Source organism: Pelodiscus sinensis, chromosome 25 (genome assembly GCF_049634645.1).
Source record: "Pelodiscus sinensis isolate JC-2024 chromosome 25, ASM4963464v1, whole genome shotgun sequence".
Classification (NCBI taxonomy): domain Eukaryota; kingdom Metazoa; phylum Chordata; order Testudines; family Trionychidae; genus Pelodiscus; species Pelodiscus sinensis.
Window position 1 is genome coordinate 22402061 of NC_134735.1, and position 17229 is coordinate 22419289.

A 17229-nucleotide genomic window follows, 5' to 3' on the forward strand; every position below is an offset into this window, starting at 1 on the left:
AGCCCAAATTTTCCTTCCCTTGAGCTCAGTGGGTGATGCTGATGGGTGGATTTGCAGTGGTGGTTGATGGGGAAAGAGCGAGTTCCCGAACAGCAGGAGCTTCCCTCTTGCCCTGGGTCATTTCTTCCCTGGGAGAAACAAAATACCTGTGAGTCAGGAGAAACCAAGTCCATGTCCAGTGTGTAGCTGCTTGGCCACCTCGTGCTGAAGAACAGGACTGAATAAGGGGCTTCCTCGTTCACATGATGCTTTGTTTCTTGTCTTAGCCATAGACTGGAAAGATGGTAGAAAGCACAAGTACAGTCGCCCATCAGAGTCGCCTTCCCAGTACCAAGGTAAGAAGGTGTTTCTCCCCTCCCCTCCCCCGCACTCCCATTCCTCTCCTCGAGGTCATTGAGTTGCTGAGGTCCCGAACTCACCAAGTGTGCTGGAAACTGATGCAAACTGCATTTCAGGGGCCTGGCCCCTGGCAGCAGCATGTGGAAGTGACTGTGCACAGGGTACGTGTTCTCTGGCACGCCCACCTTTCCTTGCTTCTCGGTGGACTGCTCCTGTCACCTTCCCATGACACTGTTAATCCAGGCTCAGTCCGGCAGTGGGGCTGCGCCAGAACGCTGGCCATTGCGCATTCCCGCTGCCAGCGACAGGATGCTGGGTCCTCCTTGCGAGTGAGCCCAGCGGGCAGTCTCTCCGGAGCTGAGGGCAGGGCCTGGAGTTAGCAGCAGGAGAGTTCATTGCTCCTTTCTTCCCATGCTCTGTCCAGTTCACTGGCAGGGCAGGCGGTGGCTTGGTGCAGAGTGTCTGGAGATTACCGTCCTGCAACTGGCAGTTCCAGCTGTGTCTCTGAAGAGTTCTGGCTGCCTGGGGATTGTGGGGCCTTTACCCATCTTTAGAATCTGGCCTTGTTTCTCAGATGTAATTGATAGGGTCCCCACTAAACCCCCCCACTGAGCTAGTAGAAATGCACAAAGCATTCCCAGAGGGAATAGTTCCTACCAGAGCGCTGCTTTCCCATGTGCGGGGCGTTTGCTGGCTCCTAGAGTAATTAAAACACTGCCTGCTGAGCAGGGCAGGGGCGGGGCCCTGCGACGTCATTAGGCCCTCGGGCACATCCCGGGGCAGCTCTGGAGACTCTTGTGTGTGCATTCTGCACAATCCTGGCTTGGAGAATCCTGCCTGGGCCACTCGCGTGGTCTCTAGGGCCTCCCTCATGATCTCCCTTCTGCTGGTCCCCAGGCGAGAGCGGGATGTGTTGTTTTCAGGGGCTGTGGTGCGGTTTGCTGTCCTGTCTCTCAGCCGGGGAAGGAATTGCTAGAGGTGCACTGTGCGCAGGGTCAGTTAATTGTCTATGTATTGAGCAAGTGCTTGTGTATCTGTGCCTCAGTTTCCTCTGTGCTCCACAGAGGTGGGGGAAGAGCTGACTGCTCATTGCAGAGACCCAGGTGTAATTGTTGCCTTGCTGTCTGGGGCTGGGGCTGGACAGCAGCTCAACCAGTTGGAACCTAGCAACTAAGGATTTGGGGGGGAGGGTGCCCTGTTCTCCAGCTGGTCAGAACTGGCTGCCTTCCTGCAAGGAGCAAGGTGACCATTGATGTCCAGGAAACCAGGAAAAGAGCCGAGGAGGGTCCCTGGGGGCAGGACCTGGGGGCTGCTGGAAGCAGGGCTCGCTCTTCTGGACTGCCAGTCAGGGAGCGGTCTGAGCCCAGGCTGTAACTGGTTCCCATGCTGGCGGGTGCCAGACAGCCAGTGCACTTCTGTGTTTGCCCCCATGTGTGTCGGTCCCCCCACGTGTCCAGGTCAGTGGACTTGCGGAGAGGAGCTGTGTGAAGCAGGGGTGCCAAGGGACTTTCCCTTCCCTCCCTGCCGGAGCCGTGCGGGGGCACCAGACCTTCGATCCATAACCGGGTCCAAGCTCAGTGTGAAAATGGTTCCTGGCAGTTAAAACTGGACCAAGGTGCCTCTTAAGGCAAGGGAGTGGCAGAGGCAACGGGGGCGGGGAGAACATGTGGGTTCACTGCCCACCCCCCAGCCCAGGGAAGGGCCAGAACAGCACATCTCCTTCCCAGCCCCACCTGTGCTCTGCCCTTCTCCACCCCTCTTCCCCGCCCTTGCTCTGCCCTCCCTCCACCCCCCCCCCGCTGCCTCTTCACCCAGTTGATGTAATATCTTCCTTAAGGATATTCATGGAGCAAGGCACTGCTAGAGCAAGGAAGAGTGACAGAACTGGGCCTTTAATCAATGCCTTCCTTCTGGCCAGGCTACTTGAAGTGGTGTTGCTTTGAACATCTTGGCTCTTGTGTGTTTAATTCACAGCTGTAACTCAGTATTATTAGTATGTTCCTCACTGAATTTCCTGGGTTTGATATTTTATAAGTGTTTTGGATTATTTGACTCTGCTAAACAAACCCCATATGAACATATGATCATTCAAGTTCGTGTCGTCAGAGTGTGGTGCTCCCTGAAGACTGGACAAAATGTGTGGTTTGTGAGAGGAATGAAGGGAGCAGAACCCCGGGGGTCTGACGAGAAGTGAATTTAGTGCTGGGGAAAGATACCAGACAGTGCCAGAGACGAGGGGTGTGAAATATCGGTTAATTGAATAGACGAGTAACCTCATGAATTCTTAGCGGTTAGTCGACTATTCGTCAGTCCCCGGGGTGGGGCGGGGCTGGCAGCCAGTGCGCTCTGGCCTCACTCCCAAGGAGCCCCCTGCCTCTCCACTCTGCTGCCTCTGTGGGATGCCAGGGGAGCAGGTCCATGAGGGGAGCCAGTTTAAAAACCAGCTCCCCTTGTGGACCAGCTGCCTGTCGCCCTGCGCTGCTGCCTCTGATACAGCCCCTGTCTTGGGGGGGCGGGTGTCTGAGCTCCCGTGCCTGGCGTGAGCTAGAACTGAACTGAGCTGCCTGCCCGCCTGGCTCCTAATACACTTCAAATGCAGAGCTGTACCAGGGGTAGGTCCTGGACCTGTTGCAAGCCAAGACTGAGCCGGGCTGCAGGTCAGCCTGCTATAAAATGTCGTGGCAAGGCGGCGGGAGGGAAATGCACGTAGTCTGTAGCATTAATCTATACTCTTTTGCTTCTTGGTTAATCCATTAATTGACTGCACTGTCACATCCCTATATAATTTTGGCTATCATGTGCCGAAAGTGTCCGTTTGCTATGTACATTGGACAAACGTCTCAGACACTTCGCCAAAGGATCAATGCCCACAAAACAGATATTAGACAGGACCACAAAGAAAAAACAGTTTCTTGCCATTTCAACCAGAAAGGACACTGTCTCAACGACCTAATTACCTGCATCCTACTCCAGAAGACTTTCAAATCTGCACTTGAAAGGGAATCCTCTAAACTGTCATTCATGCTAAAATTCGACACTCTCCGCGGGGGGGCTCAACAAAGACACCAACTACCTTACCCAATACAAAGATAGCTTCCCCAATTATCACCTCTAATACCATTAGCTCACAGACATCCCACTCTCCCCACCTCTAATATCATTAACTCACAGACATTTACCTTCCTTCCCCCCCCTGCATCCCCCTTCCGTTCTGAAATGTGATTTGTCCTTTTCATACATGTTCATTTTTTTAAATTGAATCCTTTGGTATATATGGTTGTGACTATTATCTTCCACTATTTGATCTGAGGAAGTGGGTCTGGCCCACGAAAGCTCATCATCTAATAAACCATCTTGTTAGTCTTTAAAGTGCTACATAGTCCTGTATTTTGTTACATCCCTACCAGAGAGCAGACATGAGCAAGGCGAGCTTCCCTCTCTCTGCTCCGGTTGCATACTTCACCGCTGTCAGCTTTAGGAGTGAACGAAAACTCTCATTTGGCTGTCACGGACCGTTCAGCCCTCGGGCCTCTGCTGAGGCAGCCAACAAGGGGCCCAGTTTGTGTCTGTGGAGCTGCTCGTTTGTGTGACGTGAGGAACTGGACTACAGCCACCAGCTCATCTTGCATAAGCCACTGGACAGCCATTCAGCATGCAGACTTCTGTTGCTGCTGGCCTGGGCCAGAGAGCCCCCTTCTGTTGCCTGTCTGATTTATTTCAAGCTAGGAGCAAAGCGTAGGGATGATAACAGACTGCTGGGCAGACGGTTTGACCAGTGTTACACGGGCAGTCAGACTGGATGATCACAGTGGTCCATCTGGCATTATAATCTGCCAACATACCTACCTTTGAAGATGGTGTCAGAAGGTGGTTTGGCATCTAGTACCTGCTCTCGTAGCATGTACACTGGGGTGGTAGGCTCCACTGTGGATAGAGTTGGGACTGAGTGTGCAAGTTGGAGAAGGAGCAGAGAAGCCAAGGTTAAGATGACCAAGCCTAATGTATCTGCATTGCATTATTTGCTCTTTCCAAGTGCAGAGTTCCAGATACGTCCTCTACTCCCTGGCCAAAAAGCATTGGGATGTATCCTGCCCTGTTCTGCATCACTGCCTGCTTTCCCTGCTGACCCAACTCCTACATCAGTCCACTTGAAATCTGTACATTGGGGTAATGATATTTACCCCCATTTGTAAAGTACTGCAAGATCTATAGACGTAAGCATTGTACAAAGACAGAAAGTGATCTAGAAAGGGCTGAGAATTTGTATCACTTCTGCTACTAACACATTGCATTTGTTTAGAATGCACAAGGCTAAGTCACCCACATCCATCATAAGTTATCTGCGCCGTTCATTGTTTCTGAGGCAGTGATTTTTAAAAGAAATGTCTTATAATTAAGTGTGTTGCATATGTGTATAAAAGAATTACCAATAGGAGATAAATCCATGGTACGCCCCCATCTGGAATACTGCGTACAGATGTGATTTCCTCATCTCAAAAAAGATATACTGGCATTAGAAAAGATTTAGAGAAGAGCAACTGAAATGCTGAGGGGTTTGGAACGGATCCCATATGAGGAGAGATTAAAGAGATTGGGACTTTTCAGCTTGGAAAAGAGGAGACTAAGGGGGGATACGATAGAGGTCTATACAATTCTGAGTGGTGTGGAGAAAGTGAATAAGGAAAAGTTATTTACTTGTTCCCATAATATAAGAACTAGGGTCACCAAATTAAATTAATGAGCAGCAGGTTTAAAACAAATAAAAGGAAGTTCTTCATCACACAGCGCACAGTCAACCTGTGGAACTCCTTGCCTAACAGGATTTAAAAGAGAACTAGATAAATTCATGGAGATTAAGTCCATAAATGGCTATTAGCCAGTCTGGGTGAGGAATGGTGTCCCTGGCTTCTGTCTGTCAGAGGGTGGAGATGGGTGGCAGGAGAGCGATCATCTGATCATTACCTGATCGGTTCACTCCCTCTGGGGCTCCTGGCATTGGCCGCTCTCGGCAGACAGGGCACTGGGTTGGATGGACCTTTGGTCTGACCCAGTCTGGCCGTTCTTATGTAAGATTGTGGGGCCCTAAGTCTGACACAAGCCCCCCTTTTGTTTGGTTGCTTGGTTGGTTTTTGCTTCCATTTAAAAAAAATAAATTGTTACCAAAGACCCCCTTGAGAACTGTGAGTCTGTTTCACTAGTCTGTGTCTGCTGACATTATCATGTGATGGCAGCAAACAACACTAGACTTTAAGTTTGCATAAGTTTCCATCCTAGCACTCTGTTTTCAATGGCACGCAGCTTTCTCAAAAATTCACGCTTCAGGCTGGAATCTTCTGGGTCTAGTCAGTGTATGCCAAGACGTGATTGCCTTAGAAAGTTCAAGCAGAAAGGCTTTGCCTGGCAGTGCATAAGAGGAGAGAGGAGGGAAATAAATCCACTTTGCCCAGAGTGTAAAATGAAAAGCTTTGGGGTAAAATTCATAAAAACACCACAGCCCCTTTTTCAAAATTGATTTGGACACGTAGCATGTTGGTTTAAATCTGGCTTATTCTGGTTTAGCTTGTGAGAATGTTCACTCACAAAGACCATTGGTTGTACAGCAGCTTCGTTAGTTAAACTGGGGCAGCTTCTGTGTGTAAACCGGCCCGCTGCCTGCTTGCCAGCTAAGCCTTTCGCCCTCCGGATGGCAGCGACGGGCCGTGCTGCTTGGAGACAGGGAGGTTTGACCAGCTGCATGCGCCCTAGAGAGGGAAGCTGACACTGACCTCTGGCACCAGACACACACGGGCCATTGCGGAAAGGGAACTCACCGTGGTGCCGTGCAAAGAGTGAAAAGGTGCGGCCAGGTCAAACCTCCTCAATCCAGGACTCTGGTCCGGCACCATCTGGTGTGTGGCAGGATGACGGATGTTACTGGACCAGGAGCCCCAGCCGCCAGGGGTGTGAGCCTGTCGGGTGTCCAGGAGCGGGGAACTCCACCATCAGGACCGGCAAGCCCCGTCCCAGGGAGCCCCAGCGAGGCGTGGTACAGCCACGGAGCCCTGACCTAGTGGGGCAGCTGCAGAGCCCGCCCCTGGAGAGCCCCAGCCAGGCGGGACAGAAGTGGGGCAGCCGCGGAGCCCCCCCCCGGAGAGCCCCAGCCAGGCGGGACAGAAGTGGGGCAGCCGCGGAGCCCGCCCCTGGAGAGCCCCAGCCAGGCGGGACAGAAGTGGGGCAGCCGCGGAGCCCGCCCCTGGAGAGCCCCAGCCAGGCGGGACAGAAGTGGGGCAGCCGTGGAGCCCCCCCCTGGAGAGCCCCAGCCAGGCGGGACAGTAGTGGGGCAGCTGCAGAGCCCGCCCCTGGAGAGCCCCAGCCAGGAGGGACAGAAGTGGGGCAGCCGCGGAGCCCGCCCCTGGAGAGCCCCAGCCAGGCGGGACAGAAGTGGGGCAGCTGCAGAGCCCGCCCCTGGAGAGCCCCAGCCAGGCGGGACAGAAGTGGGGCAGCTGCAGAGCCCGCCCCTGGAGAGCCCCAGCCAGGCGGGACAGAAGTGGGGCAGCCGCGGAGCCCCCCCCGGAGAGCCCCAGCCAGGCGGGACAGAAGTGGGGCAGCCGTGGAGCCCGCCCCTGGAGAGCCCCAGCCAGGCGGGACAGAAGTGGGGCAGCTGCAGAGCCCGCCCCTGGAGAGCCCCAGCCAGGCGGGACAGAAGTGGGGCAGCCGCGGAGCCCCCCCCGGAGAGCCCCAGCCAGGCGGGACAGAAGTGGGGCAGCCGCGGAGCCTGCCCCTGGAGAGCCCCAGCCAGGCGGGACAGAAGTGGGGCAGCCGTGGAGCCCCCCCCTGGAGAGCCCCAGCCAGGCGGGACAGAAGTGGGGCAGCCGCGGGGCAGCCGTGGAGCCCCCCCCCTGGAGAGCCCCAGCCAGGCGGGATAGAAGCGGGGCTGCCGTGGAGCCCGCCCCTGGAGAGCCCCAGCCAGGCGGGACAGAAGTGGGGCAGCCGCGGGGCAGCCGTGGAGCCCCCCCCTGGAGAGCCCCAGCCAGGCGGGACAGAAGTGGGGCAGCCGCGGGGCAGCCGTGGAGCCCCCCCCTGGAGAGCCCCAGCCAGGCGGGACAGGAGCGGGGCCATGGCAGCCGGGGAGCTTTGTCCCTGGAGAGCCCCAGCCAGCTGGAAGAAGCGGGACAGAGCCAAGCCCAAGACCTGTAGCAGCAGGGCTGGAGCGGAGCCAAGCCAGAGAGGGGCAGTGTCCTGGGAGGCTGGTGGCAGTGGACCTCCCTGTGACGGGGTGAGTTCACAGACGACCCCTTGGGGGGCCTCCTGGAGTGCTGACCCGGCCACTGCCACTCGCCTTCCGGCTCTCTGGGGCTCCTCAACGAACAGTCCTGCTGGGCCAGCTCCCTAGTCTCCCACAGCCAAGGCCCTGAGCTGAGATCTATCACCCCCTCCCCCATCAAAGCAGCACAGACACTAAATCTCTTGAGCTCCAAAGAAAATGCAGTTTAGGGCCTGGCTTCCTGGGATACCACTCCCCACATGAGATCAGAACCCCGAGTGAATTATTTGGGTATGCCCCCTTTAACAATCATAGAATCACAGAACCTTAGAGCTGGAAGAGACCTCAGAAGGTCATCGAGTCCAGCCCCCTGCTCTAGGCAGGACCAATCCCAACTAAATCAACCTGGCCAGGGCTTTGTCAAGCCGAGACTTAAACACCTCTAGGGATGGAGACTCCACTACTTCCCTAGGTAACCCATTCCAGTGCTTCACCACCCTCCTAGGGAAAGAGTTTTTCCTAATATCCAACCTAGACCTCTCCCTGCTGCAACTGGAGACCATTGCTCCTTGTTCTGCCATCCGTCACCACTGAGAACAGCCTCTCTCCATCCTCTTTGGAACCTCCCTTCAGGAAGTTGAAGGCTGCTATCAAATCCCCCCTTACTCTTCACTTCTGCAGACTGAACAGACCCAAGTCCCTCAGCCTCTCCTGGTAGGTCATATGCTCCAGCCCCTAATCATTTTGGTTGCCCTCCGCTGGACCCTCTCCAATGCGTCCACATCCTTTTTGTAGTGGGGGGGACCAGAACTGGACACAATATTCCAGGTGTGGCCTCACCAGAGCTGAATAAAGGGGAATAATCTCATCTCTGGATCTGCTGGTAAAAATGCTCCTATTAATGCAACCTAATATGCCATTAGCCTTCTTGGCTACAAGGGCACACTGTTGACTCCTATCCAGCTTCTCATCCACTGTAACCCCCAGGTCCTTTTCTGCAGAACTACTACTTAGCTGGTTGGTCCCCAGCCTATAACAATGCTTGGGATTCTTCTCCCAAGTGCAGGACTCTAAACTTGTCCTTGTTGAACCTCATCAGATTTCTTGTAGCTCAATCCTCCAATTTGTCTAAGTCACTCTGGACCCTATCTCTGCCCTTAAGCGTATCTACCTCTCCCCCTAGCTTAGTGTCATCCGTAAACTTGCTGAGGGTGCAATCCATCCCCTCATCCAGGTCATTAATAAAGATGTTGAACAAAACCGGTCCTAGAACTGAACGTTGGGGCACTCCGCTAGAAACCGACCGCCATCCTGACATCGAGCTGTTTGATCACTACCCGCTGGGCCCGTCCTTCTAGCCAGCTTTCTATCCATCTTACCATCCATTTATCCAATCCACATTCCCTTAACTTGCTGGCAAGAATATTGTGGGAGATGGTATCAAAAGCCTTGCTAAAGTCAAGGTATATCACATCCACTGACTTTCCCACGTCCACTGAGCCAGTTACCTCATCATAGAAGCTGATCAGATTGGTCAGGCACGACTTGCCCTTTGTGAATCCATGCTGACTATTCCTAATCACTTTCCTCTCACCAAGTGCCTCAAAATGGATTCCTTGAGGATCCCTTCCATGATTTTTCCAGGAACCGAGGTAAGACTGATCGGCCTGTAGTTCCCTGGATCGTCCTTCATGCCTTTTTTGAAGATGGGCACTACATTTGCCTTTTTCTAATCATCCGGGATCTCTCCTGATCTCCATGACTTTTCAAAGATAACAGCCAAAGGCTCCTCAGTGACATTTGCCAACTTCCTCAGTACTCTCGGATGTATTACGTCTGTACCCATGGATTTGTGTACGTTTAGCTTTTCTAAGTAGTTCCTTACCTGTTCTTTACCCACCAAGGGCTGTCCATCTTCATCCCATCTTGAGTCACTTAGTGCATTAGTCTGGGAGCCAACCTTGTCCGTGAATACAGAGGCAAAGAAAGCACTGAGTACTTCAGCTTTCCCCACATCATCTGTCACTAGGTTACCTCCTTCATCCATTAGGGGCCGCACACCCTCTCTGATCACCTTCTTCTGGTTAACATGCCTGTAGAAACCTTTCTTGTTATCCTTCACATCCTTAGCCAGGCGCAATTCCATCTGTGCTTTCACCTTCCTGGTAACCCCCGGCACTCTCGAGCTATACATTTAAACCCCTCCCTGGTCATTTGTCCAAGTTTCCACTTGTTGTAAGCTTCCTTTTTGTGCTTAAGTTCACCAAAGGATTTCCCCTGTAAGCCAATCCGGTCTCCTACCATGTTTGCCTCTCTTGCTACGCATCAGGATGGTTTCTTTCTGTGCCTTCAATAAGGCTTCTTTAAAATACTGCCAGCTGTCCTGGACTCCTTTCCCCTTCATGTTAACATCCCAGGGGATTCCGCCCATCAGATCTCTGAGGGAGTCAAAGTCTGCTCTTCTGAAGTACAAGGTGTGTATTTTACTACTCTCTTTTCTTCCTTTGGTCAGGATCCTAAAATCTACCATCTCATGATCACTGCTTCCCAGGTTGTCACCCACCTCTACTTCCCCTACTAGTTCCTCCCTGTTTGTGAGCAGAAGGTCAAGCTGTGCACGGCCCCAGTCGGCTCCTTCAGCACTTGTGCCAAGGAGTTATCCCCAACATTCTCCAAAAACTTCCTGGATTGCCTGGAATGAAAGGGTATGTCTACACAGCAAAGTTATTTCAAAGTAACAGCCCGTATTTCAAAATAACTTTCCTAGCGTCTACACAGCCAAACCGCTATTTTGAAATAAATTCGAAATAGAGCGCATAATTTCGCATTTGGTAAACCTCATTCCACGAGGAATAACGCCAAATTCGAAATAGCTATTTTGAAATAAGTGCTGTGTAGACACTTAATTCGAAATCGGGGGCCTCCAGCCTTCCCAGGGAGCCCTGGTGGCCACTCCAGCCTCAACCAAGAATGCGATTCAGTGTCCACTCAGTGTGGATGCACAATTTCAAAATAGCAAAATGCATTTTGTGTGTAGACGCGTTATTTCGAAATAAGCTATTTTGAAATAATACTGTAGTGTAGACCTACCCAAAGGGGAATGTGCACTCTGATTGATCCCCCAGGTAACAATTATTTGCAGTGGGTTTGACAGAAAATAAAAGTGATTTTATTAAGTATAAGGGGTAGGATTAAGTGGTAATAAGTGAAAACAGGCAGAACAAAGTGAATTACAAACTCAAAACAACAGAAAACGCTTGGCTAACTCTAACACTGAAACCTCAGTACAAACTGGTTACAGACTCATTACAAACTCACCCTAAAACTGTTTCTTCCTTCCAAACCAGGGCTGTTCCTCACTCTGGAGTCTTTGGTTCCTTCTCTCTGGGTGAGTCCAGCCAACCAAAGACAAAAGAACCCAAACACTCCTACTTTCCTGTTATTTTTAAAGATTCCCTTTGTGCATGGCCCTACCAGCCACTACTAAGACTTAAGGACAAAAGTTTATTTGCATATGGTTGCCCAGACATTGAGGCCTCCAACAAAACAAAAGAAACCCCGGCAGTTTAGAACGGTAACTGTCGAAAATAAAACCGTTTTTCAAAAGATCCTATAAACCTCATTTTTTGCAAAGTACAGGATTGTTCAAAAAAGGGTTTTATTTTCAAAAGATTCCCGTCTAAACTGCCGGATTTTTTTTCAAAAAAGCCCCGTTTTGAAAAAAAGCGGCGTCCGCCATTATGCAAATGAAGCACAGGAAATTCAAATTCCCACTTCATTTGCAATATCGACATGCCTAATTTACATCCCTTTACCGAAAAAGTCTAGACACACCCCCAGTGGCGGAATCGCCCTTGATGGCTTTCCATTTACACACTTAAAAACCCTAGACCATTCCGTACACTGTTGAATTTTACACACAAGAACGATACATTTCTTAAAGCAGGTGGGGGATGGGGGAGACTGTCACGCTCCCCGATCCAGCAAATTCCTTTCTTCGGGACCATTCCCAAGGGTGCTGGACTAGGGAGGTCCAATCTGTACTACTAGTTAAGATTGAGATTATCGAATGATATTTCTCATATATGGGAGAGCTAGTCAGTGATCGTGTCCTTACAGGTTCAGTCATTGCTCTTCCTGCATTTGCACGAGGCAGAGTGAAATTTGTGTGCAAAACTTTGCATTTCCAGCCCTTCCAGTGCTTAATTACTCCACCTTGTATTTTCACTTAACAAAGCTTTCATATTGAAGAGTAAGCGGAGTGAAAACCTGAGGTGCATAACGGGAACTGTAACCGACTCTCTGCTGTGCTTCCGCGGGTGCTCTTGTAGTGATGTGAAAGCAGAGGTCTCTGTTTGCTCTGGGTGCTATTAAGGGCGGTAGAAGCTTAACACCGTGCGAGCTCTGTAACATCCTTTCCCATCTGCTCAGTCTAAATGGCAGGAGTCTGGATCCGCTTGGGCCACTTCAATAAATTCCCCATTTAATAAGACGTCGTCTTGAGCAGTTTCACGCGTTCCCTGGCTTGTGTACACCGGAGAGCCGTGTGGCCAGTGAGGAAACGAGCTCAGCCTTTCCCCGGGGTGGTTTCCAGCTGAAGGAGCCTTTGCCTTGAATGGGATCTCCTCTGAAAATTCCCGCCTGGAGGGTACGTCTGTGCTGCCTCTGGAGAGGCCAGGCTGGCCCAAGCCTGATCCCAGCCGAGGGGCCTCCTGCCAAGGGCCTGTTGAACTGCCGTGACGCTATTTGGGTTGCAGTCCGAGTCCTGGGGTGCTCCCACCTTGCAGGGTCCAAGAGCCTGGGCTGCAGCTCAAGCCCGAACATCAGCCCTGCAGTTCAACAACCTTAGCCCAGGCCCCAGGAGCTGGAGTCAGCTGGCCTGGGCCAGCCGCAGGCTTTGCAGCGTAGACAGACCCGCGCTAAGAGCGGCCTGGCCTGGGCAGCTGATGAATTGCTGAGCAGTCCAGTGGGCAGCAGCTGGGGCTGTGTGAGTCCCTGCCCAGACCTCTCTGGGTCCTTACAGGAACAAGAGCCCTGGCTAAGGCAGCAGCCGTGAAGGCTTCGCTGTTGAGTCGAGTGATTTAAATCTCGCCCTTCGGTGACTGGGTCTTAGCTCCACGCCTGAGCCTTGTGCTGAAGGGTCACTGCTGTCTCCTCTGGCGGCTCCCACCAGCCCACCTTGGCCTCGGGCGCTGTGAGAGCTGGGACCCACGGCAGGGCTGACACCCGCCCCTCCAGCCCTGGCTTTCCACTGGGGCAGGGCACAGGCGCATCCCGGCCGCTCCTCCCTTGGGTAGCGATCCGGTGATTTCCAAACAAGGGGTCAGGACCCAGCGCTGGGCGGTGCAGTGTTGGGCCTGGGGCTCGGTGATGCGGGGGGGGCTAAGGCCTGTCCTGGCCCCACAGACTGTGCAGCAGGCCCAGCTCCTGGTGGGCAGTAGAGAGTTCACAGGGCTCCGTGCACTGCCCCTGCCCCGAGCACTAGCTCCGCGCTCTCATTGGCTGGGAACCAGCTGCCGGCTGCTTCTGGGGGCAGCATGGTCTGTGGTGCCAGGAGAGGCAGGAAACTGCCTTAGCCCCCCTGCTGCACCACTGCCTGGGAGCCGCTGTGACCCCCCCCCAAGCCGGATCCCTGCCTGCACCCACAGCTCCCCTCCTCACCCCCACCCAGAGCCCGCACTTAGTCAAATTATGTTGGGTCACGGCAGCAATGGTTTTCTTCAGCTGGGCCACGAGAAAGCGGCTGGTGTGGGGATCCCTGGGGGCTGCTTTCCCAAGTTTTTGGCTGTTTTACCCTCTGTTCCCTCCTCTTCGCAGGTCACTTCACCTGGGAGAAATACCTGAAAGAAACATGCGCCGTCCCCGCGCCTGCCCACTGCTTCAAGCAGGTAATCGGCCGGGGAACGGGCGGGATCCCAGAGAGCCTGGAACAGGCTCTGGCCCTTTTGTCCGGCGGGGAGAAGCAGCAGGGAAGCAGGCCCCTGGCAGCGCCAAGAGCTACATCGGCACAAGCCACGAATGCCAGAGCCCAGCCCGAGGCGCTGTACTCTCAGGTGTGCACAGGCGCATCTCTGACTCTGCTGAGCTTAGGTGCTGGTGGGTCGGGTCTGGACTGGGCCGGCGCTGGGTGCATGTGCGATGTCATTTCATGGACTGCAGGCCAGGCCAGGGAGTTTCTTGCTCAGCTTCCCTTCTGCAAAATTCCCTGGATCTCGGTGACCTGTTTCACGCCCTGCGGGGCACCCAGGGCCCCCTGCATTGCCCCGTGCCCCTCAGACCTGAGCCCAGCGGTCCCCAGCCTGGCCCCTGGCGATGCAGGCTGCCAAAGCCATCGGTCCAGTTGCTGTGAGGGCCCAGGACTGAACTCGCCTCCGGGGCTGTGGATCCGGATTGAGGGCGTCAGCAGGGCTGTGTGTGGAGTCCCACAACTGGCCCGTGGTGCTTCTCGCTCCCACTCAAAATGCCTTGCCCTGACTGTGCGTCCAGAGCAGAGGGCAGGCTGGGGCAGGGCGCAGGGAAGGAGCCTGCTGGGCCCTAGACGAGCAGCTGGCTCGAGGTGAAACTTGTGGCAGAAGGTGCCAGGTCTCCGAGGCGCTTGCTTCAGCATTGGCAAGTACTGCCCGTCCTGGGCGGCCAGGAGCAGCGACAGCCCCAGTGCCCCGGGCCTGGGGGGGTCTGGGCGGGAGTTGGGCCATGTGTGAAGTCCCGGCTCTCGTTCTCCGCAGTCGTACACTCCGCCCAGCAACGAGTTCAAGATCGGCATGAAGCTAGAAGCCCAGGACCCCAGGAACACCACGTCCACCTGCATCGCCACCGTGGTGGGCCTGACGGGCGCCCGCCTGCGCCTGCGCCTCGATGGCAGTGACAACAAGAACGACTTCTGGCGCCTGGTGGACTCGGCTGAAATCCAGCCCATAGGGACCTGCGAGAAGAACGGAGGGATGCTGCAGCCCCCTCTGGGTGAGTCTCGTGGCCAGTGGGGACCAGCCTGTCCCAAAGCTCCCTGGCCGTAGGCGAATGTGTGCGAGCTGGCCTGCCGCCTGCTTGCCAGCTAAGCCTTTCGCCCTCCGGATGGCAGCGACGGGCCGTGCTGCTTGGAGACAGGGAGGTTTGACCAGCTGCACGCGCCCTAGAGAGGGAAGCTGACACTGACCTCTGGCACCAGACACACACGGGCCATTGCGGAAAGGGAACTCACCGGGGGGCCAGGTCGAACCCCCTCAATCCGAGACTCTGGTCCGGCAGCATCCGGGGTCTGGCAGGATCACGGCTGTTTCTGGGCCAGGGGCCCCGGCGCCCAGGAGCGCGAGCTGCATGCCCAGAAGGGGGCGAGGTCCTTCGCCAGCCGCCCGTCCTGCCAACAGGCAGCTCGCATTGGATGGAAACCAGCCAATGGGAGCTTCCGGATTTTGCTGGGGTGGGGGCAGGCAGGGAGCCTGGCTGAGGCTCCTAGGAGCCAGATCCGGTGGCCGGATTTAGCCTGCCCCTAGCCCCTCCCACCGGCGTGTGGACTGGCTGGCTCAAGGAGGGCTTTGTAGCATGGCTGTGCCCACTTGGGCTGAGCACCCAGTGCAGAGCAGGCCCTCAGCTGCGGGCTGGCCTGAACATGGGCCACCGCTTGCATCGGTCTGACACAGCAGAGACCGGCCCTTCGAAATCTGCGCCGCCCCCGCCGCCAGCTGAGCGGGTCTCGAGCACCGTCGGCACGCAGAGAAACTGGGAGGGTGGCAGTGCTGGCGCCTTGCTCGGCTGCTGCTCCGGACCTCGCGCTGCCCCAGCCCCAGGCCAGCGCAGAGAGGTGGCAGTCAAGTGTGGGGCGGATTCGTGCACTCCCCTCTCTTCACTAGGGTCCCTGCCGTGTCAAGGAGGGAAGCGCATCTGCTTCAGATCACTCTTGGCCTTGCCTTGCACGAGAGGGCAGAGGAGAATCTCACGGTTCTGTAAAACTGGCTGCAGTCACGTGAGCGGCCTGGCTGCCGGGTTCACCCTTCCCTGTCTGGCAGCGCCAGGTGGGACTCCAGGGGGCCAGACTGGCGCCAGCTGTCCCAGTTCAGCTGCTGCTGTCGCTCCGCGGCCAGAGCCCCAGGAAGGTGCCAGTAAAGGACCCCCCCAGGTAGCGTGTCCCGTAAGGGCCCCAGGCTGAGCTGTGGGCTGGCATGAGACCGCAGTGCAGTGCGGTTCCCCCGAAGCATCCTCCGGAGGCGCCGGCCTGGGGAGTGGACGCAGAAGAAGCGGCTCCCGGCAGAGAAGGGAGTGGGGTGCAAGGTGAGCCCTCGGGCACTGCCAGCGCAGAGCGCCATGGCTGCCGAGGGTCTGGCAGGAGAGTTGAGTCCTTCAGTAGCGGGTGCTCCGGCAAAGCCCCGTGTGGCATCACTTCCTGCCACAGCGAGTCTGCTTTGGAGACCTCTGTCTCTCGAAATGGTCCCAGACGTTAGCTTTGAGGAGTGCGCGGCAATCGACCGGTCAGCTGGCCAGGCGGCTGCTCTTCCGTCCAGCCCAGCTGGAGCGTGGCGCCACCTTGGGGGCTGAACGCCGTGGCCAGCGGGGCTGGAGCAGAGGGGCAGCCGGCCTGCCAGTTGGGCGCGGGTTCAACCCTCCCAGGCCGCGCCACACTCCAACTGGGAGCCGTGTCCCCCCAGCTCTGGTCTCCTGCTCTAGGAGGGGGCGGGGCCTGCTCCACAGAGCTGGGGGCCGGGCTACGCCGCGCTCTTCCCCACGGGCTGCGTGCAGGGTTGGGGAGCCCGGCAGTCTGGAACCAGCCCTGGGCTCTGCCTGCCCCAGCCCTAGCACAGGAGCTGTTACCTGCAGGGACAGGGCTGGGCCAGGCAGGGAAGAGACTCCGCCCTGCCCCTCTTGCCCCAGTGCTGCTCCCAGAAGGCTGCAAGTCCCAGCGCTGCTGCCCTGCCGCTGAGTGCGCTGGGGGCAAAGGGATGTTAAAGCAAGATGGGATGGGGCAGGGGCTTTATTGAGGGGATAGGGCAGTGTGGGGGGCAGGGGTTGCACTGGGGGAATGGAGCAATGCGGGGATGAGGCGGGGGCGGGGGTCGCACTGGGGGGACGGGGCGACGCGGGGATGAGGTGGGGGCGGGGTCGCACTGGGGGGACAGGGCGACGCGGGGATGAGGCGGGGGCGGGGCCGCACCGGGGGGGACGGGGCACTGCGGGGATGAGGCGGGGGCCGCACCGGGGGGGACGGGGCGACGCGGGGATGAGGCGGGGGCGGGGCCGCACCGGGGGGGACGGGGCACTGCGGGGATGAGGCGGGAGCCGCACCGGGGGGGGACGGGGCGACGCGGGGATGAGGCGGGGGCGGGGGTCGCACCGGGGGGGGACGGGGTGACGCGGGGCGGGGGCGGGGGACGCACCGGGGGGGATGGGGCGACGCGGGGACGGGGCGGGGGTCGCGCCGGGGGGGGACGGGGCGACGCGGGGGCGGGGGTCGCACCGGGGGGGGGACGGGGCGACGCGGGGACTGGGCGGGGTCGGGGTCTCGGTGAAGGGATGGGATAAACCTTGGCTTGCCCTGGCATTGGAAAAGTGATCTTGAGTGGGGACCCCGGGCTCAGGTCTGGGTTGCTGGCTGGACCCCGCGCTGACTTTCCACTGCCAGCAGGCCAGAGCTGCTACGGTCTGGCTGCTGGACGGGG

The 17229-nt window shown here is 56.4% G+C and overlaps 1 protein-coding gene across 7 annotated transcripts in view; it reads left to right on the forward strand.

Annotated features, from left to right (window-relative positions):
* SCMH1 (Scm polycomb group protein homolog 1) overlaps positions 1–17229 on the forward strand; it is a 128640-nt gene that overhangs the window by 45849 nt on the left and 65562 nt on the right. For 3 of the 7 annotated variants that reach the window (XR_012897576.1, XM_075908619.1, XM_075908621.1), the window contains exons 3-5: positions 267–335; positions 13400–13635; positions 14308–14542. Coding sequence is in view for 6 of the 7 variants with exons in the window: in XM_075908619.1 (XP_075764734.1) it covers positions 267–335; positions 13400–13635; positions 14308–14542 (540 nt within the window). In the remaining variant the exon portion in view is untranslated. The remainder of the gene's footprint in view (positions 1–266; positions 336–13399; positions 13636–14307; positions 14543–17229) is intronic. The other 4 variants (XM_075908622.1, XM_075908620.1, XM_075908623.1 and 1 more) reach the window with 4 other exon arrangements.